Here is a 22,600-nt window from a genome sequence, read left to right as displayed (position 1 = left end):
GAGAATCATAGACCCCATGAGACCCAAAAACCTCAGGTATTCCCTTCCAGTGACCAAAGTCGGAGAACAACACCTTGGACATAGATCTAGAGACAGATCTATTTGTTCCTGTGGAAGAAATGTTCATTGAACTGAGGTGTTTAGTTGACATCCCAGGAACACAATCCTGTGTAAAAGAGTCGAGAAAAGACTTTTCTGTTTTTCTCTGGAATCCCAGCTTGTGTAAGACATCTCTCACCCAACAGAAAGATTCCTGACACTTGGAAAAAGACTCTGCAAAGATAAGCGAGTCATCTACATATGGAAAAATGTAGAGAGCCTGTAGCCTGCAATCAGCTACAATAGAAATTAGACACGGAACACTCTTAGTGCTTTGAATAGTCCAAAGGGTAAGGCACAAAATTGATAAGGTTGTGTGTGCCTGGATCACATTAAGAAACATCCAAAGTCTGGGTGAATATGGATGTGATGATAAGCATCTTTCAACTGTAGTATTACTAGGAAACTTGAAAGAAGAATAGGTAACAGGTTGTGAAGTGACATTTTGAATTTGGGCACTATCACAAACAGGTTTAAGAGAGAAAGGATCAAAACTGATCTACAAGCATTTTCTTTCTTTATCACTAGGAACATCCTTGAATAAAAACGTGCTCCACCTGGGAAAAAGGGACTAGTTCTAAAACTCATTGGAATAGCATGTGATGAAGAACCGGTGAAACAAGAGTCTAATCTGGAGGGTGAGAAATGACCCCCTGGGAACTGAGGAATTATCTCCAATTGCCTTCTGTAACATTAATGAAAGCTTAATTGAAACTGGCAACAGACTGATTTTCAGAACCTAAGAGCAACATGGAGATTCAGACTTTCTGGAAGAAAAAAGGGAACAAGGTAGGAGCGGGTCACAAAGTGTCTTAAAAAGTCATTCAGGCTTGTTGGATTGTCCTTGGTTTTGGAAAGTTTCTTCTTAAACATCTGTTTATCTGTATTTTGTAGAGACTGCCTATTCTGCTTTTTGCAAAAACTGGATGAAGAGAGAGAAAATCCCTTGGAAAATTTGGAAAAGGAGGGCTGAAAAATCTTAATTCACTGGATCAGCTTTCCCCTTTCATCACACTTTCTGATCACCTCTGCAGTAGAGAGGTGCCACATCGCTAATCTCTACCAAGGGTGAATTTTAAAATCTCATTTTTAACATCTGGGAGGTTCAATGCAGCCATGCAAACCTCCTCCAAACAGTGCCAGTGGCCATAGCCCTAGAAGTAGCAGCAACAGTCACACACACTGTAAACAATGAGCAGTAGCCTGTGCAATACAAGAAGCCCAGTTATTAAAGGAGATTTTTCCTCATAAGTAAAACTGCAGACAAAACATTCCTCATGCTTTCACAATTAGAACAAACATATGAGCTTGACAATTCAAAATTCTGAAAATCCAAGTTGCAGAAGTATACACCCCCATACCTATCAATAATTTTCCCATCCTTAGCAGAAAGAGCAGGACTGAAACGGACTAAGTGCTCAGCAGCAGTGGCATTGACTAAGCAGCACAGCTGCTGGGTCAGGTTTAGGAATGGTGTACAAAAATTTGAAAGACTGAGAAACTTTATACACCCTATCTGCCTTTTTAGGGACAGCTGTCCGACTATCAGGAAAACTTCAGGCACTAATGTACTCACCCCTTAAAGCAGGCAGAACAGGAGGAACGGGTGTAGGATCTGGAATATCCCTCTGTAACAACTCCTAGTATTTTCTGAGGGACTGAGAATCCTCCGTGTTCTCCGACTGAAGACAGTGGCACATTCTAGAAATAATCTCAGACAAAAAGAAACCCCCCCACAAGAAGAATCAAAAACTGAGCTCTCCTCTGAGACTGAATCAGAAATCACAAAATGCTAGCTTGCTGTGGTGGCAAAGGCAGTTTGCTCATTTTTCTTTTTTTTTTTTGTGGTTGGAAGGACTATAATGGATCAACGAGATTTCCAGTGCCCCTACCTAATATCTAGTGAAACCACAGCCAAGGGAATGGGCTTGGCAGAATCAAAGGGGAAAGAAAACCCTGTTGAGCTTGACTAGTCTGGCACTGTGAAGAGACATGAGAGGTGTAGAATAAGTGGGAGGCCCCGGCTGCCAGTGAAATACCACTACTCATCATTTTTTCACTTACCCGGTGAGGTGGGGGGCCCCACCGGGGCTCTCGCTTCTGGTTTCAAGCGCCTGGGCGCAACCCGCTCTGGGGATAGTATCAGGTGAGGAGTTTGAGTGGGGTGGTATACCTGTCAAAGAGTAACGCAGGTGTCCTAAGGCGAGCTCAGGGAGGACAGAAACCTCCCGTGGAACAGAAGGGCAAAAGCTTGTGTGATCTTGATTTTCAGTATGAATACAGACCATGAAAGTGGGGCCTCACGATCCTTCTGGCTTTTTGGGTTTTAAGCAGGAGGTGTCAGAAGTTACCACAGGGATAACTGGCTTGTGCCGGCCAAGCGTTCATAGCGACATCACTTTTTGATCCTTCAGTGTTGGCTATTCCTATCATTGTGAAGCAGAATCCACCAAGCATTGGACTGTTCACCCACTAATAGGGAACGTGAGCTGGGATTAGACAGTCGTGAGACAGGTTAGTTTTACCCTACTGATGATGTGCTGTTGGGATAGTAATCCTGCTCAGTACAAGAGGAACCGCAGATTCAGACTTTTGATGTATGTGGTTGGCAGAGGAGCCAATAGTGCGAAGCTACCATCTGTGGGATTATGACTGAATGCCTCTAAGTCAGAATCCCACCTAAACATAATACTGGAGCACTGTGGATCTCTGGTTGGCCAGGGACAGCCGGCCATAAGGTGGGCAAGGACAGTATCTCGTCACTGGGTCAGAGTGCGGATAAAAGGGGGCCGCCTCTCTCCAGCAGTGCACCACACATTCATGGGAACCGGGTGCTAAATCATTTGTAGTCTGTTCCATGTTCAAACCAAAAGTGGTGTCTCTTTTCCGGGGGAAGACAAGCAGCAAATGCTGGTAAACACTACCAGTCTACAAAAGTTACTTTTTTGACAGAAAAACAAAGCAAAAGCACTTTGAAAACAGTATTCCAGCCCACCCCAAAGTAAAATAAACACAATTTCTCCCAAGAAAAAAATGTTAACAATCACTTTTAAACTGATAACAAATGGGCACTCCATTTAAAAATATGTCACAGTCTGTTAAAACACAACACTCCTAGTCTTAAAATAACTTTCCTGAAGAGGAATAATAGCAAAACAAACTAGAAAATGGAAGGCTTTTTCCCCAAATTGAACTTATCTGCTCAACAAAGGAATAACACAAGCCAACCACTGATCTTCGTAAGCCTCAGAGGAGTGTATACTTTGACAACAGTAAAGCCCTGGAGGGCTCTGCACCCAAACTTGTACTTTTAGTTTGGGCACACGGAAAGTGGCCTGAAGCTTTGTAATGTGCTGGCTTGCTGTTATAATCTTGGCAAGATATAACCCATACAGCTAAGGCTACCACAGGAGACATCAATGTGATGAACATCAAACAGAGTCGAATATGACCACAACTTTGGTTCCAATGAGGATAATCTTGAAACCCCCCACTCTGATTTGGCAATCTCCAAAGTTGAAGACCGAAAGGGAGGAGAAAAAAACAATCTGGTGATGGGAAGGGATCCTCTCTGGTTGGATCTGGGTCCCATGAAACTTCATCATTCTGTCCATGTCTGCCTTGGAAAGACTCTTGGAAGACCACACAGAACAAAGGGAAGTGGCAACAGAAGGGGGTCTTGAAGTGTAATGGGGTGTCCTCTCTTGCAAGAAAAGCGACCTAAGCCTAGTTGAAACCAGCTCCAAGGAGAAGCACGGCTGCAATAAGGGTGGAGTAGAGGCTTCATGCCAAGTTGGATCCAAGGACTGTGGATTTGATGGCTTACAGAACTTGGGCACTGGACTCGAAATGGATGGCTGATCCGGTGACAGCCTTTTAGCTTCCCACTTTTACATTTTTTTTCTCTTTCGCCTTTTTGGCTTGTCCCTCCTGTCTGCAGACTTTTTAGTACTGGGGGGGTGGGGGGTGGTGGATAAGAAACAGAAGCAGAATACATGAGGGAACTTTCTCTTACAGAGGCAAGGAGAAATCCCTTAAGTAACTTGTTGCACCTCTCCACCAGCGCTCTGGACTGTAAAGAAGTGCAAATGGGGCACTGCTCTTCAAAATGAGCAGTCCCTAGACAATATACACACCTGAAGTACACATCGGAGTTGGGGATCTTGTGGCCACAGGCAACACACTTCTTGAACCTCAAAGGTTTCTAAGTCATATCACATCAAAGGACAAGTACACTGGAGAAAACAACAAACCAGACTACACCCTAAACTAGTTTACAATGGAAGAACACTCTCAGAGACAAAAACATTACTATTATTATTATCGCTACAACAGAAAATCTAAACACACTACTCAGCAAACAAAAATTACTAGTGAATGATAGCAAAGGCACTAGTGACACAAGATGCACAGAACCAAGAAATATTTTTATTTTTATATCCTACAAAGGGGATGCAAGAAGGAAAGGCAAAGAGGGGAGAAATCCTTAATAACAATTTAGGGAAAAATGAACTGAAAAAATTTCAAAAATCAACAACCTAGCTTGAGTCAAGGAGATCCATGTCTGAAGCAAACTAGCTGCAAATGAGATCAGAGGTAATGCAGGTCTAGCATGGGATTACAGGTAAAAGGAGGAGCTTGAGTCTTGGACCCAAAGTCTGAGAGTGGCCAAAGTCAGATCAGTCCTGGATCCAAATACTCATCCATTGAGGAATGGACAGAAGAGACAACAGCAGATCAGAAATTATGATGTGAGTATTGTTATAAGTATAAAGAAAAGACAGCAAACATCACCACTAACGTACAGTAACAAATATAAAATACAGCAATTTTATATGACAGGCAGGTGTAATATAACATTACCAGCAAGGGAGCGACTCCACAACTGTATTAGCTTCTACAAATTCAAATGTGGAAATAGGTACAGAAGAATTACCATAACCTTTAGCAGTGCATATTGCATGTGATTAAACATATTCATGTACTTGACTCATACCAAATATGGACAATGTTACTTGGATACTGAACTTTTTCAACATGCTTAGGCCTGAGCTGAAAAAACTTGCACGTGGCCTGCCCCTTAGAATTAAAATGGATATATACATCTGCAAAAGTAGAGTTTAAATTCTAACATTTCTTTAATTTTGTGCAATTCTTAACTCATCGCTTGCTACAAGAGTACAGCTGTCAGGAAAGCACTTCCCGTGCATCCTGTAAGTGTATACTCATAAATACAAGAACCTTCCTTGTATTTTTAGATGAGCATAATCATCACTGTTTTTAAAGTCTAATTTCTGAAGTCCTGGTAAAGGTACATACATAAAACAAAGGCAAGCAAGGTGAAATCTAAAAGCTGATATGATTTGCTAAGCATATCAGTGAAATGGTCAGCATGAGACGTGCAGAACGGGAGTTATTAAGAAGTGCTTACAAGTTATGAAAAAAATAGGACATATTTCCATGTTTACATTAATAATAGAAAAATGGGGTATGAAACTGTCATGCTGGGGGTGACAGATTCAAGTAGCAGGTATCAGTAGAAAATTATATTAAAGTATGATGGGTAATGTGAAGATATTGAAATAAAAATGCTCTATAAAGCAGTTTTTTTTTTTTTGAAATTCTCTTTATTGTAAATTTTCAGCAAAAGGAAAACAGAAAGCAAAACTCACATTACAAAAATTATATAAAAAACCACATTAGGAATTACAGTCATTGAATTAAGATAAGGCACATAAAAAAGAAACCTAAAACATTCACCTAATGGATAAATACACTAAACCATAAACTATATACACATCATACATTGCCCAAAACAATTCCTGCATCAGTCCAATACAGCATGGTGAATACTGAGGGTAACCATGAAAGGTAAGTCTTTATTTAAGTATATGATCAGATAATATTCCCCAAAATTCCTTAATAACTGGCTTGTGCTTGATATTGTGGAACAAGAATTTGTGTGCTCTGAGGTGCTTAATCGCCATGTGTTTAAAGCCTTCCCAAGAAAGGGAGTGTCTATTTTTCCAATTCAAGGAAATGTAATATTTGACTAGCATAAAAATAGGAATCAGAATCTTGCATTTTCTTTCAGATAGGCCGGGAGGAGGAATATGAAGGATGGTGAATTCCCATGACAGGGTGGATTTTTCATATCCAATTTTTTCAAGTATCACCCTCAGAGCACACCATAGCTTGTAGGAACACTTGCAACTCCAAAACAAATGAAGGATATCATCCGTTGGGTTTGAACAATATTGACATTTAGGGGATTGATTAGGAAAGATTTTGCTGAGGACCTCAGGGGTATAATACGCATTGTTCATAATCATCAGTTGAGTGTATTTCATCTTTTTGAAGGGGATAGATTTAGAGCTTAGATTTATAGCCTTTAAGATTTGTCCTTGATTTATATCAGGGTTGATCTTTAGCCAGAATTTCGAATAAATGAGTTCCCTCTGATATCTAAGAGTCATGATGACCTTGTATGTGTTTGATGTCATTTTTTTCCCACTGAGCAGGAGTTTCCTTAGCGTTATGCATGCTGAGATATCATTATCCGAGACCAATGGGTGGTCTAAGTATTTTCGTATTAATTCTCTTATTTGTCGTAATATAGACAGGTACTTATAAGGCAAGTCTAGGTGAGTTCTTAGGTTAGATATTGTCTGCTGTCTAAAGGGGAAAAAATCAGCAATAACGGTATTCAGGAGAAGGGGGTATTTCTCAAGGTTTAACATATGGCCATTTAGCTTAAGGTTGGGGTTAAGATGTAGTGGCTGTAAGGTTAGAAACGCATAAGATAGATTCAAAGATTTGAAAAGGGCCTGTAGGGATTTTACGCTAAATAGTAAGCTTTTTGTGCGTTTTAAAATACCTAAGTTACTTTCAATCTATAAAGCAGTTTTGAATATTACCTACATATGCATATCTTCATTAATTTCATAAAAACCTATTTAACATATAGGTGAATAAATAGCTCCATCTTCTACAAAACATCAAGGCACACAATTAAAAATGGTTTTGCAGATTAATATTGTTCTGAAACATTGTGAAAGCATTATATGCAAAATTTGCATAGATTTGGCAATATCACAAAACAGCAGTATGTTATACCCTATCATAAATTACTGTAAAGCTCTTAAACAGGTGAACAATTCCCTCACAGATATCTTGGATCTTTCTTACACAATTAGAGAGAAATAACCTTTTGCTTGACCATAACACCAATATTTTTGGCAAATAAATACATTTTTTTTTCTTTCATGAATCCGCAATATAAAATCAACAGCTACAGACAGACCTTTGATATGAACACCACTGTATATCCCATTGTCAGCAAAAGAGACATAATATTTTACATTTTTTCTAACTCACATTATTTATCAGATAGTATAAATAAAATGAAGTGTGTTTTCAATAGAAAATTTTGGATAAATGCTTTCAAGAAGCAAATGGTACACTGACTTAGACCTCAGTAAGCAAAGATGGTAATTATCCTCATGCTGTCTAGGGTTAAATGAGTTAAATGAATGGAGAAAAGTAACTTGTGCTGAAATTCACGCCAAATTGTACTAAATTATACACAGTACAATGAGAAAATCATGTACATTTCTAAATCTATACATCTGGAGTGTCAATGCAGAAGTCTATAGTAGGAGTAGCATAGTTATGCCGTATACAACTGTAAGCCGAAGATAGGTTAATATGTACCACCATCCAGCATCTCTGAAGCAACTGCAACTGTATTCACTTTTCTAGATACAACGTTATTGTTTATCCTTAAAGCACTGATGTAATGAAGTTCAACTATCATTTCAGTGGCATTCAAAGAGGTAGGTGGTAACTTTGGGAAACCTTTCTCAGTAATAGCCAATGTATATGCTTCTCTTCAAAGACACACAGTTTCAGATCCTCTAAGAAGATAACTATTCCTTTTCAAATTCTTTTCCAAAAGGTAAGGTGATAAGAGAAGTAGCAAGATAGTTGGGCAAAGTCTCGGGACTACTGCTGCTGCTTGCCTTGGAGCTGACCATGGCCTCCTGACCCCACTAAAATCCCTGATCTCAGTGTCACGTTTCCAGCAAATGATCTTTGTACCTGTATTGGCTGCTGGCTGTGCACTCTCGCCGGGCTCCCTGTCCTTCATACAAATATAGTGAACTAAGTACATCCCTATGAAGTGTACCACCTTTCCTCCATCTCTCAACTGTTGCTGTTACTGAATGCCACTGGAAAAACAGATGCAGCACCGACTCATTTGCATTCTGTTAAGGGTACATTGTGGAATGCAAAAATACAGCCAATGCAGTTTTTGCCCTGCTTCTCCGTACATTTAAGATGGCCACTGCAGCACCTTTTACCACATTACAAATGACTCGGACCATATGGTTGTGCATATATAACCTAGTGGCTTGGGCTTGAACATTATTCTTCAGTGAGCCCTTTGTAACTCCTCTATTACATGCAGTGTTTTACCCACTATGTCTCTCCAGAAATGCACTGTTTGTAGTCAAGCAGTTCAATACCAAACACTCACAAGAATGAGATGGCAGATGTGAACATGCACTTCTGAAGGCTGTCCATCACTCTGCACTTCCCATCTGCTGGACAGCAAGACATGTTCTGCAATATAGCAGTCTTGCAAAGGACTGCTGAGCATATAGTAGAATCTGCTTTTACAGTCTCTGTCAAAACAGAACATTTGCCGGGGGTCAGAAGAACCAGTTATCCTTCTCTTGTACAGGTGCTTCTGTCTCCAGGTTTCCGCATGTTATTTTGGCTGTGCCTTTTTGAAAAAGGAGATACCACTCCGGTGGTAAGAGAGGTGAAGCAGTAAACCCACTCCAGTCTCTTCTGAAGATGAAGGATGCGATAATGGGGACAACCCCTCTACATCATTTGCAAATATCCTCTGACATTTGGGTCTTCTGGAAGAGAAATGGTGATGGTTGTGGTGGTGCCATCTTTTCTTCAAATTGGTCCTATGTGGAATAGCCTGGAGGATGATCAAAATGTTCTATTTTGCTAATGCTTTCTCAGGAATCAATTATGGCTGTAAGTTTGGAGATTCAGAAGTCCTCTTAACTATGGATGATACATAGGACCTAGGGGAAGTTTTTGGCTGTGGGGCAGGATAATACTAACAAAGCCTGCTACTGGTGGGGTGGGGTTACCTGTCTAGGCAACTCCCTGATTGTGTATGAAAAAGAAAATGCCAATAGTAACTGCAAAAAAAATGTAGTCTGGGGCTACCTCTGTGTGACTGTTCAAACAGCAAAGTAAAGAAGAAATGAATAATGAGAAAATAGTGATTCATGATTGGAAGAGGAGGGTTCTAGAGCGCCTGCATGGTCAGCAGACTGAAATCTATTGATACAAATTTGAAAAATCATGGTATTGGTCTGCCATGCAATGGAATTGGTACAGACTTTTGGATATCTTGATTTCTATCATGATATCAATTGAGTTCTCCTGAGTAACAGATTGCTCTGTTTTTCAGTGTTTGATACTACTTGCAATGCATAAGAAAGTCTGTATTTCCTTTTATGTTTGATAAATTCTTGGACTAAACTACTCTTGCTTATTTGCTTACTTTTTAACAAGGTATTGGGTGAAAAAGAGCTGTTTTGGTCTTGCCCATGTACCTTTTCACTATTTCTTGGATTAGCCACAATTTATTCCAGATTTACTCCACAGTCATAGAAAGCTGAAGCCTGCCTAGCAATCAGACACAGGGAAGAGAAACTGATGGTCTGGCAAACAGTCCAGGATAAAAAGGACACATACACATATACACTAGGCAGCTTGAAGGATGGCCATTTCACCCAAAGCACATCTTTATGATGTGGAAGAACAGTGACACACCAAGTTACATTCCACAGATGCAGGAAGGGAGTGTGCACTTTACATGACAAGCATACTAGTCAGAAGGTGACCTAGAAAATCATGTGCTTTGGTGCCGCAACATTACTTGCTGCATCTATTACCTACTGAAGAAAAATAAAATAAAAAGGCAGAGGTAATGCTTGGCTTTAGAAGTCTAGAGTGACTGGCAGTACAGGTATAGCTAGGTTAGGAGTGAAGAGGGCAGCTGCCTGAGGCAGTATTGGAGGGAGTGATTGGTAGATGCCAATCGATCGGTAGTCCATTAATGACACTATTTTCCATACCAACACTTCTGAATGCCGGCACAGAAATGAATGGCTATTTTGATTTTACAGTCAACACTGCAGTGTGTATGGTATAAGCTACAGCAAGTGGTTTGCTGCAGTTTTTAAAAAGTAGGAAGTCTATTTTTTATGTCTTGGAAACAGGAATCTTTTTTTTTTGTTCTTTAACATAAGAGTTGAGAGGTGCTGAAATGTACTGGGCTTGCCCCTGAGGTGACAAGCAACAGATCAGGGAGAAATGGACTTCTTCCCCTTTTTTTGCTCCTCAATAGAGTTGAGAGGCAGATCATCAGGGAATGGGACTAGATGATACGATGACTCAGCTATAGTTCTGACTGGCTGAAACCTTTGCTGTGAATGTGAATTCCCCAGGTATTCTCCGAGACAGTCTGCATTGCTTCTACATCTCAGATGTTCTCAGTAAGCATCACTTTCTGTCCTGTCATGGGTGCTAATTAAAGTAAAATTCTTGACTAACTGGAAAACCTGAAACTCCCTGCTCAGAACTCATGCTGTCTTATGGACAGAATAAATGAGGGATTATAGCTTAAATCTGAGGTCTAAAGGTCCAAATGATTCTGAAATATCATTAGATGGACTCAAAACAAAAAGGTATGATAAAGCTTTGTCTTTTCTGGGAGCCTGTACTTAGGCACTGCTTCCAGATCATAGGTTCACAGGAAAGTATTAGGCAATCAGTCTGCAGACCATTACAAGCCTAGCCAAAAAAAAGTATTCAAAAAATCCCTCCTGCCTCAAGGACAAGACAAGACAGACTGGGGGAAAATTTGAGGCTGACCATCCAATTATCTACTATTACCTTGAAGGTGGCAAGGATGCTACTCTGCCTGACATGTAGTGGAAGTTTGTTCCTGAGGTAAAGGATATTTTGGGATATGAATCTGTCATGCCAAAGTGTCTTCTTTATCTGCTGATGAAGGTTTAGTTCCTTTAACCAAGTATCTGGGGTACCATTAATTCTCTAAATGAATAGGAGGTCAAATAGGGTGGATCTTTCTTGGCTCCAAAAGCTAGACTCAGATCTCCACAGGTGGGTCTTAAGAGAATGAGTACAGAGAAAGGGCTGCCAGTCTCTCTCGATAACCAAGATCTTTGAGACCACAGATCTTTTCAAAAATTAATCTCTTCGGGTCTCACAAGCTTCTGTGACATGTCTAGCCAAAAACAAGGCAAGAGGTGCATTATATTCAATAATGGGTCTGACAAGATATGAGGAAGGGGGAATCATGACTTTTTTGGACTGAGAGGAGATGCTTTTGGAAACTACATGGGACAGAAAAGGGGTCTTCTGAACTACTGTAAAGACATGATGGATAAGGCTAGTATGTGCCTAGCATTGAGCAGCATTCTACCTTCACCAAAGATGATGTCACAATATGAACAGAAGATAACCAACTTAGTTTTTGGTGTCATTCTAGGGGGACACAATATCTGTCAGCATGGGAAGACATGCTTAACAAACCACATTGCTTTACCAAGGATACTCTACACAAGTCCCCTCTAAGCTTTCAAATATTGACTAAAACATTGTCCTCCCCCAGAGCCATTTTTAGGCAATGTCAAATTGACAAACCTTCCAACATAGTAAAATCTATCCATGAAAACTTGAAGGTATTACTGCTCAATGTCAGGAGTCTAAGCAACAAGCTCCATGCCCTTTAAGCTCTCCTTACCTTTGAGAATGCGGACACTTATGCAATTACCAACACATACTTTAAAGCTGGAGAGAGTACTCTGGCAGTGCAAGGCTTTAGTGCCTTCCACACATTTATACCAGTAACTGCACAGACAGGGACTAAAGGTGGTAGGTCTTAATCTACATCAATAATAAGCATACATCTAGGTTGGTTTAAACAGGACGATATACTCAAGTTCCTCCACGTACAAATTTTCATAGACAAAGTCCCATAAGATATCCTAGCAAGCTACAGCTCACTCTATCTGTCTCATGAAACTCACAGTTTATACTTAGACCTACTGTATCCTCAGGAGGGGAGGCCGAGGGGATGGAATCCTCTGCATCCGAGTCCTCATAGGTCTGGAAGAGCTCTTCCTGGCCATCAGAGTGGACAGAGTCCTCAGAATCTTCATCTGAAGGAATAGGGTCAGAGGGTTCAACCCGGGGCCTTTTATCAGAAGCAGGCTGGGATCCTCTCTCAGGATGGGCCTGTGAACCTCTAATCATAGAAATTAAGTCAGCAGCCATAGTCATAATTTGTGTCTCTGGAGTAGGCTGAGGCAAGGCTTTAGCAGAAAGATGCTTGGTCTTGCTGGCTGCCTTAGCCCTAGTGTAGGCCTTAATAGACATGGCCATAGGAGGCCTGGCAGCTCCACGTGCAGGAGTGACCTTATCTACAGCAATGGTCTCGGGCATTTCCTCGGTTTTGGTATCCGGAGGAAAATCAATAACTGGCGGAGTGATATCCGGAATCGGAGTCGTCGGTAATGCGGTGTCTTCGGTTCGGAGCGGTGGAATAACAGTCTCAGGAGGAACCGAAGCACTCGCGGTAGGTTTTGGCGTGGAGTTGGAGGTAGATGCGGGCCGAGGATGTCGGTCCCGGTCTTTTCGTTTCTTGGGAGTTTGTGATGTTGGAAGCTCCGACGGCATTGTATAGGCAAATTTTTCGCCGAAAAAATCTTCAGCGAACTCCGCCCAGCGCCTGAGAGTGCGCTTGTTGAAGCGAGCACAGGCTACACAGGCCGAGACGTCGTGGTCTGGGCCAAGGCAAGGTAGACAGTAAGAGTGGAAATCCTTATGAGGTATTTGTTTACCACAAGAAAGACAATTGTTAACTTTTTCAGTAATTTCTGACATCGGCTGATGCAAGAAAAGGTCCCCAACGGGGTACTTAGCTTTTTTGATGACTTCGGAATCGAAGAATACAGGAGCTGACCGACCGGCACTTGCGAACTGCTTCTGCTTCGGGCACCGCGCGGCAAGAAAGACTGAAGAAAATGGCGTCGGCTGATGCTTATGTACTCCAGCCGCTCTGACGTCGGAGAGAAATGCGACATCAGCCGACGTCAGACCCAGACTTTGGAATCCGGCCGACCGAGGGCTGCCTGAGGCAGGACAACCCATATGTTATGACTGCAGTTGCATTCTTGAAGGACATCTCACAGTTTATACTTAGACCTACTGCAGACACTCACCATTCAACTAAATTCCATACTCACTGGGGACTGCAATTATCCCTTTATAAACTGGGAATCCTAAAGAGCCTCGAATTTGCAGGCACAGAGATTCCTACTCTTTGTAAACACAAACACCCTAGACCAGTTAGTGCATATACCTACTAAAGGCTCATACCTGACCCCACATTTGCAATAGCTGCAGTGGCCACACAGGTTCCTCACTAAAAGGATACAGAGTGTAAATAATAATGTCTAATGTGGACCGCCTTAAAGCCCTGTCCCTGTACTCTGTCTCTTACACACAACTGAGGGACAATCTATGACTAACCTACAAGGCATTCTCCAATTCAGCCCTAATGGATCTGCTTACACATTCGCAAAACAAAACACTAGAATTACCCAAGCTAAGGATCTAAACCTTGTCTGTGATATAAATCAAACACATAGGACCTCCTATGATCCTATGAAACATAGTAAACCTGGCACTCAGAAATATGCAAACCTTGCAACAGTCAGAAACTATTCTAAGGCTAGCTACCTTTTATTAACCGATTACCTGTCAAAATGTCTAGTCCCTCCAAACTCAAATAACACAGTAGCCTATGCAGAATTATTCATTGAAGCTTTGTACAACCATGTCAAAGAGTGCATAGAGGCTGCTGTGCCTACCAGACGTAAGCCCAAAACTAACTAAAAAAAACAAACTGCCCTGGTGGAAACCAAAGTTAAACAGGCTGTACAGCAAGAAAACAGTCATAGCTAAAATTGGGAAGTGAAGCAAAAAAAAAAAAAAGATAAAAATTCCATCAAATTGAACAGACAACTAAAAGAACTAATGAAATCCAACAAAGCAAATTCTGAGGTAAAGATATTGTCCCATGCCAAGGAAATCATAAGGCCTTCCTTTGATATGTCCAAAACCTCAAAGGCAGCACACAACAGTGTGCCAAACTGTTGGTAAATGGAGCCAGGTTCACGGAATTGGGAGATGTAGCAAAATTTCTGGTTGATAAATTCAGTTCAAACCAATCCACTTTCCACCACATCCTCAACCAACTCCCAGAAAATACCATCTAACATAATCTTCCCAATTATCAGTAGGGAGCAGGACTTAGATGTGCTAAGGCCAAAAATACCTCTTCAATGGACTCCATAATATCCTAGGATGCCACCTAACTAGCCTGAAATATGACCATCATAGCCACTAGTGTCACAACTCAACTAACCCCTGAACACAGGGTTTGTGTCACAGGAATGGAAGACTGCAATGGTCAACCTTCTGCACAAGGGTGGAACATCAACGGATCCTGGGAACTACAGACCCACTAGTCTCTTATACAAAGCCATGGAAAGAATTACCATGGAAATTATTAACAATGACATGGGTAATCTTCAGACACTGAACAGTTTAGTTTCATCAAAGGCAGATCATGCCTACTGAACCTAGAAAATTTCTTTTTGAAGGTTACTAAGGCAATGGACAATGGCAAAATGGTACATACTGCCTTGCCTTGACCTAGCTAAGGCATATGATACAATACCACACTTGGGCACTGTACACAAACTCTCAGAATTAGGCATAAACCCCTAAATAACTTGCTGGATAGCCAGCCGACTCACAGACAAGACCAAAGAAGTTATGATTAGAGATACCACCTCCACAAAGAGGTCAGTCACCAGTGTAGTCCTGCAGGGCTCTGTACTGGGTGTCTGCTCTTATTTGGCATCTTATTATTATTTATTTATTTATTATTATTTATTTTATTTATCATTTGTTGACCAGGAAAGTCCGACTAGGTTCCAGAGAGCCTGTTTTCTGCGGAGGCCCGGGGAGAAATACTCCAGATGCATGTCTTTGGAATGTGGGAGGAAACCGGAGTACCCGGAGGAAACCCACGCGAACACAGGGAGAACATGCAAACTCCACACAGAAGGCACGCCAGCCGAGAATCGAACCGGTGAACCTCTTGCTGTGAGGCAACAACGTTAACCATTGCACCACTGTGCTGCCCAGGCTAAGAGGCATCTATTTATTTATTTATTATTTTTAGACGTCAAGGGCCTCTCGCTTACCAAGTTTGCAGATAATTGCAAACTAGAAGGAATCATAGAAAGCCCACCAAGATACTAACATCTTATGGGAAGGTCTATCACAGAAAAAAAATGAGTGGTGCCAAAGCCACAACTTAAAACTCAATGCCAACAAATGCATAATAGTACTTTTTGGGAAGTCAGCCACCCTGGGAAACTCCCTCATTGCTAAAACACCCCTAAAAGAAGAGACAGTAGTCAGGGATTTGGGGATTTGAAAAGACAGCAACCTGGCTTTCCATCGACATGTGTCTAAGTTTGTAAAAAAAAATCATTCTCTGTCATTCAACTTGTAAGTAAGGGCAGGGCATCTAGGTCTAGGTCCAGGGAAGCTATCGTGCCACTGTATTCAGCCATCAATAGACCCATCATTGAGTATAACACCCCTTTCTATATGTACCTGATAAGACACATGCAACAACTGAAACACCCACAGAGGTTTCTCCAAAAAAGGATACAGGGCATAAACACAATGGCCTATGCAGATAACCTTAAAGCCCTATCTCTATACTCAGTCTCCTACAGACTGCAGAAGGGTGCCTTACGTCTGGCATACATGATCTCTTTGGATGGAACTTTTACAAATATGCAAAATGAACAGCACCAGAACTACTGGAGCTAAGGATTTAAACTTTGCCTATAACTTAAATAGGACATGATAAAGTGACAGGTATGTAAACTCAGAGAATCCCATTTTCTGGAATAGGCTTCCCATCTATGTCCGATCGTAAATTCAATCCCGGTCAGACACCCGTGTCTGTGATGGACACAGGCAGTCATTAAATTGTACCCTAATATACACCCACTTAAAATAACCTCTAAGGCACAAAAACTTGTGGGATACATTTGGGTGCATGCCTAGGCTTATAAAGGCCCCCATGGTCGTTAGCCTAATACACACCTATGAATCTATATTGTGCAATGTAAGGAATTATATTTAGATTTACAAGTCCATCAATAATGCCTGCATGGGGAATAGTCTCAAATGCCTTGGCCAGATCTAGATATACTGAATGCACTGCATAACCACTATCCACTGCTTCAGTTACTTTTTCACAGGTATTTGTGAGAATCTGGTACTCTGTAATACCGGTCAGGTTTACTGGGAAAAGGTGGGAAGGCATCAGAGGCTAAGCTGGATTCATGGAAAACATCACCCACCACTTCTAAAATAGGGGGGATGGCCAGGGGTCTGTGCTGGGGCAGGTCCAGAAATTTTCCAAGTCTTTTCCTAGACTGAGGGGAAGTCCTGAGATTTCCATTGGAAATGTTCCATGAGGGTGTGAAGGGTTCCCCCAAAGGAAAAGTCCTCTAGAGAAGAGGCAGAAGGGATGGATTCCCCTGCATCTGAATCCTCATAAGTAGTCACAGGTTGCTGTTCCTCTTCAAAGTCTGAATAGTCAGATTCCACAGAATCATGTTCTGTCATAATTTCTGGAGAAGAGTGTCTTTTCCTTTTAGAACTTGTGGCCTGACTACCCCAGATAAGGGAGATGAGATCCTTCGCCATTATAAGCATTTGTGCTTGGGGTGGTGAAGCAGGAGCAAGATGGTGCTAGAAGCAGATTTGCCAGGAGTGGCCTGGCTTCTAGCCTTGACAGAATCCGCTGGTCTGAGAGAAATGGTAGTCAACTGAGAAGATGTCATTTTTTGTCTAGATTCGGTAGTGCGAAAGGCCTCCTCGGAAGCCGGTGTCTGCGTCGCAGCTCTGCACCCAACTGAGGCAGAGACAGCCAAAGGCTTGGAAGATTAAGAAGATTTCTGTGGCATAGCGGACTCCGGAAGGGTCTCGGTAGAGGCCTGCATAGATATCGAATTGGGCATCTACGGCTGCGAAAGTGCCTCACTGAATTCTGGAGAACTGACTACCTGCTTAGCGGTAGAGTCGTCGGAAGGCTTAGCCTTGTGTAGTCTGTCTCTATCTTTATCTTTGCATTTTTTCGGAATGTCCACAGATTGTTGGCTGATGGATGCCATATCGGAATGTGAAGACAGAACATGAAAATAACTGTTTACAATAAGAACTCTATGGCGAATGGTTCTCACATTAAAGAAGGCACAGAACCGGCAATGGGGGACATCGTGGCCTGGACCTAAACAAGTGACGCAGTAAGAATGAAAGTCACGGTGTGGGATCTGCTTTCCACAGGCAAGACAATTGTTAACTTTTTCAGACATCGGTTAGTACAAGAAAAAAGGGTCCCTAGCTTTATACGTTTTCAGCTGAAATTCAAACTCTGGTAGCGACCAACCAGCACTCGAGCAAACTGCTTCTGCTACGGGCTCCACGGCAATAAAGACGGATGTAATGACGTCGGCTGCCTTGCTTTATAGCACTGACGACCTGACGTCAGACTACAGGCGACTGCAGCTGACGCAGAAAAAAACTGACTCTGGTATTCGGGCCGGCCGAGGACTACCACAGGTGATGACTGCAACTGTGAAACACGAACAATACCTAATGTGTCTACAGTTATGGTTCGCTGCTGGGCCACCCTTGTGTAATGGCATTTCAATGTCTGGTTTCCATATGTGTGTTTCAGTCTTCAGTGATAAAGAGAGCTCCAGCAACTGTAAGCCAGCCATAGAGGTTTCACATCTAAGAATGCCACCTGAATTGGTCTAGTATGGCAGGGTATGTGAACATCTCCTTACATGTCATCCACGAATTACTTTGCGCGCGCAGTGTTTCCGATTGATAGCAAGCTATCTCCTAACTGGCCTAATGAATGCTTATTAACATATTGTTTGGTAAGCTGATAGCCTGCCATTTTTTTCACATTTTGATATACTGATGCAGTAACACTGATACTGATCTATGTATGCAGTACTGTCACTCATGCATGTTTGCTCTCGTAATTTTGTTGGAGGGAACATGATTGAAAAGTGTGCACTTAGATAAGTCCACATACATACTTAATAAACAAATTAGGTAAGTTCACATACATACTTAATAAACAAATACCTTAAAATAAACAAACACACACCATTCATTAGCCATTTAAGGCAAATAAATAAATACACTCCTCATTAGCTACTTAAGACAACTGACAATGGGGAGAGAGGTAAGGTCTTTATCTTTGATAGCTTTAGTTTTACATTTGCTTCCAGCAACATGGTAGTCACAAAACCAAGCTTTTCACATAAGAAACTTAAGACAAAAATGCTAAGGACTGGATGTAGCCTTCAAAATACAGTTGCCTGTGTAATTTATGTTGCAGCATAGCATATAAAAAACAAACAGGATCTGTGACTACTAAAAAAATTAGAACGACTACTACTCAGACCCTTGGTGACAGATTCTAGAACATATTTATAAGTTCTACTGAAGTGCTAGTGAGGGCCTAGAGAACAAGATGATGCAATATATATTAGACAGCATTGCTCTTTCATATGTGTATGCTTGTGGGCAATAATCTTCCACGACTATTCTCATGTGTGTAAAAGAGAAAGCACCCAAATATGCGAGTTAACAGATAAGTGAAAAGGTAATATCTGGCAGCTGACACAGAGGACTGGTTCTGTGAACTGTTGCTTAAACTTTTTACTGTGATCTATGATTTTGTTTCCTCAACTTCTGTTTGCCTGCTTGTGACTTTGAGCAGGTCACTTAATCAGTCAGTTTTCTGGGCAACTGGGCTAGTCTCCTCAATGGTTGCTTGCAATGCATGCTTAGTAACTACCTATGAACTTAAAGCAGCCCTAATGCATGCAGCATGAGTTCTAACTAAGGTTACTAAAGACAGATCTATTTATTTTTGGGAATAAACAAATTCTGTGATACATACTTATGAAATGTGTTTCACAAAAGGGCACTGCATTCATTAATGTGAACATCATTTAACAAAATGTCGCTTACCGGAAGCCAAACATGATCTCATCATGGCGAAGATGTGCGTCATCATCGATTGAAAGAATGGCCTCTGTTTCGATGACATCCCATGGCAAAAAACGGTTATTCAAACTGTTCTTTTCAGTGCGGACAACCTAAATGAGAGAGAACGAAAACATAATTACAGGCTGATGAAAGAAACAAACTGAACAGGACAGTTTATTTATACACATATATTCCAATGTTCCCTACCTGCTCTACCTCCACAACTTCTGCTCAGTTTTCTTTGACTTATTTGTCTCACTGTCATCCACATGACTCCATATTTCTGTCAACCCCACATGTATGAAACTTATTCTGCTTTCCCACTCCTGCTCACAATGTTTCTCTAATTCCCACTAATCTATTCAATGGCAAAACTGCACTCTTGTTAATCATGAATTAGCATTTCTTACTTCATATTCTAGCCATACTTTTAGATATCAGCCCTTTGTAGACTTGGCAGCCTTGGCCAAACTGGGAGACATTCTTGGCAAGGACTGGCATGGGGTCTTGTAACACTCGTGACCTTAAAGCATGAAACCATACCCATTTAAGACGCTACAGGATTACAAGAATAAGTTCTGTTCTTTCTTCCCCAAACTCTGCCAAGAGATAAAGAATCAGCAGAAATGCATACAGGAACCTCCCATTCCACAACACATAATACATTCAACCTTTAACTATTCCATGCACTACTTGCTGCAATGAGCATAAGAGGAAAAAAGTACAGGTTTGTACCTACCATAAATGTAGATGTTCGAGTGTATTCACTGCTGCAGTCATTACACTTGGGTTATCCTGCCGTCAGACGGTCCCGCAGTCGGCCAGAGTTCCAAAGTCTTGGTCTGGCGTCGGTTGCTGTCGCTTCTTCCCTGATGTCAGTGCACCAGGGGTATATAAGATGCAGCCGATGCCATTTTCTTCAGTCTTTCTTGCCGCGCGGTGCCCGAAGCAAAAGCGGTTCGCAACTGCCGGTCGGCCGACTCCTGAGATTTTCAAACTCGAATTTCAGAACCGAAGTCTTCAATAAAGCTAAGTACCCCCCATTGGGGAAACTTTTTCTTGCCTCAGACCGATGTCAGTAAAAGTTAATAATTGTATTTCTTGTGGGAAGTAAATACCTCATAAGGATTTTCATTCTTACTGTATTCCATGCCTAGGCCCAGACCACGACGTCACTAGTTGTTGGTTTTGTGCTATGTATACAGAGCTCCAGGACAGGATTAAAAAACATGACTCAGAAATTGTGCCACGCTTGGTGTAGAGTCCTCATTCCACAGGGAACCAGACCCTTGCACAGTGTGGGAAGCTAGGCTCTCTCCCCAGTCCACAGGCAAAGTGCACATCAGAATGTGCGACAGGCATACCTTCAAAAAGACCCCCCACCCCCACTACAAAGGTCTGATTTGTGCAGCACGTCTGAGTGCATGGAGGCTTTGTAGTCATTGACAACTCAAGACTACTTCTACACTGTCATCTTCCGATAAGCAAATGGCAGTATGAAGACTGAGGCAGCCATCAAGCCAAGAACACTTTCCCTCGCACGGGCTACAAGTGTCTAACCCTAACAGCGGGTGAGTGTGTGTGCAGTGGCTCTGTAGCCACCAATACCTCACAAGTCCATTGCAACACCATCATCTTTAGCTGTGTAAACAGCACCACGAAGATCATGGTAGACATCAATCTCAAGAGGTGCAGTGGTGTCGTGAACCTGAACTCTGTGCTACATCCTCACCTCCTGAACAGTTTCCAGGAAAATGACAGGTAGAGGATGTCGAACTCCACCCCAATAAAAGGACTTTGAGCTTGGACAAGAGAGTGGATCTCCTCTAAATTAAGGCCAACCCATACAAACTGCATCTATGGAGGCTCACAAAGAAGGAACTTTTATCAATACTTATGCAACGAAGTATATAAACTGCAGCCTGTAGAGCCAATATTTAGAAGTATGTGCTGATATTCATCATATCATTTTATAGACAGAGTATCCATCCAATGATACAACATTCCTAAGGGAAACAACAAAGGTCCAACAACAAAAAACAAACTACAAAATAAGCACAAGGAACATGTACAGAAACAGAATCCACAGAATTAAAACAATGCTTGTATAGGCTATAAATCCTGGAACAGAAGTCCTAAAAAGTACAGTTTTGTACCTACCATAAATGTAGATGTCCGACAGGTATGCATCTGCAGTCCTCACATATGGGTTGTCCTGCCTCAGGCAGCCCTTCGGTCGGCCGGATTCCAAAGTCTGGGTCCGGCGTCGGCTGATGTCGCCCTTTCCCCGACGTCAGAGCGCCTGGGGTATAAAAGCGTCAGCCGACGCCATCTTCCTCAGTTTTTCTTGCCCCAGATGCCAGGTGCCCTCTAAGGAAGGCTAAATTTGGAGAAATGCAATAAATTCCAAACATGCACAGAAATATATATATATATATATATATATATATATATACACACAAAACAAATACACCATAACAGATAACCCCAGCTAGCTATGATAGGGATGAGTACCCAAGAAATACCATAGAGGGGAAGGAGGGAGGGTAAACCTGACTGCAGATGCATACCTATCGGACATCTACATTTATGGTAGGTACAAAACTGTACTATGTCCTTCAAGGATGCATCTGCAGTCCTCACATATGGGTAGAATACCATAGCCAATCTGGGGGTGGTAGGATCTATGTAAAGGATGGTGTAGCTAAAATGCCCTGCAGGACTGCCGTAGCAAAGCCTGCTCTGGATCTGGAATATAAGGGTAGATTGTAATGCTTGGAAAATGTATGCACGGAGCTCCATGTAGCAGCTTCTAAAATGTCCTTGGTAGCCACCCCTCTTAAGAAGGCTGTGGAGGTGGCTGTGGCTCTGGTGGAATGAGGTCTAATGTTAGCGGGCACAGTTTTCCCATGAAATGCGTAACAAAATTGAATGCAATTCCCTATCCATTTTGAAATTGTCTGTTTGGAAATTGCTTTTCCTTGTGCACCAGCAGCATATGTTACAAACAGCTGGTCAGTTTTTCTGTAAGTTTTAGTTCTGTCCAAGTAGTAGCGCAACTGTCTGTGAATGTCCAGGGTATGCAGAAGTTTCTCCCCTTTGTTTTGTGGATTTGGAAAGAAGGTAGGCAGGTGAATAGCTTGGTTCAATGAGACCCTGGATACCACCTTTGGCATAAATGAAGGATTGGTTCTCAATGAGACTC

The 22,600-nt window shown here is 41.8% G+C and overlaps 1 protein-coding gene across 2 annotated transcripts in view; it reads right to left on the bottom strand.

Annotated features, from left to right (window-relative positions):
• The window catches only part of EXTL3 (exostosin like glycosyltransferase 3), a 1,000,838-nt gene that overhangs the window by 343,190 nt on the left and 635,048 nt on the right, over window positions 1–22,600 (bottom strand). For both annotated transcript variants that reach the window (XM_044062714.1, XM_044062715.1), the window contains exon 5: window positions 19,378–19,505. In XM_044062714.1, coding sequence (XP_043918649.1) covers window positions 19,378–19,505 — 128 coding nt within the window. The remainder of the gene's footprint in view (window positions 1–19,377; window positions 19,506–22,600) is intronic.

This window comes from Protopterus annectens, chromosome 2.part1 (genome assembly GCF_019279795.1).
Source record: "Protopterus annectens isolate FY-2018-M chromosome 2.part1, PAN1.0, whole genome shotgun sequence".
NCBI lineage: Eukaryota > Metazoa > Chordata > Ceratodontiformes > Protopteridae > Protopterus > Protopterus annectens.
The sequence above is the reverse complement of the archived record's forward strand: the minus strand, read 5'-3'. Positions and strand labels throughout refer to the sequence as shown.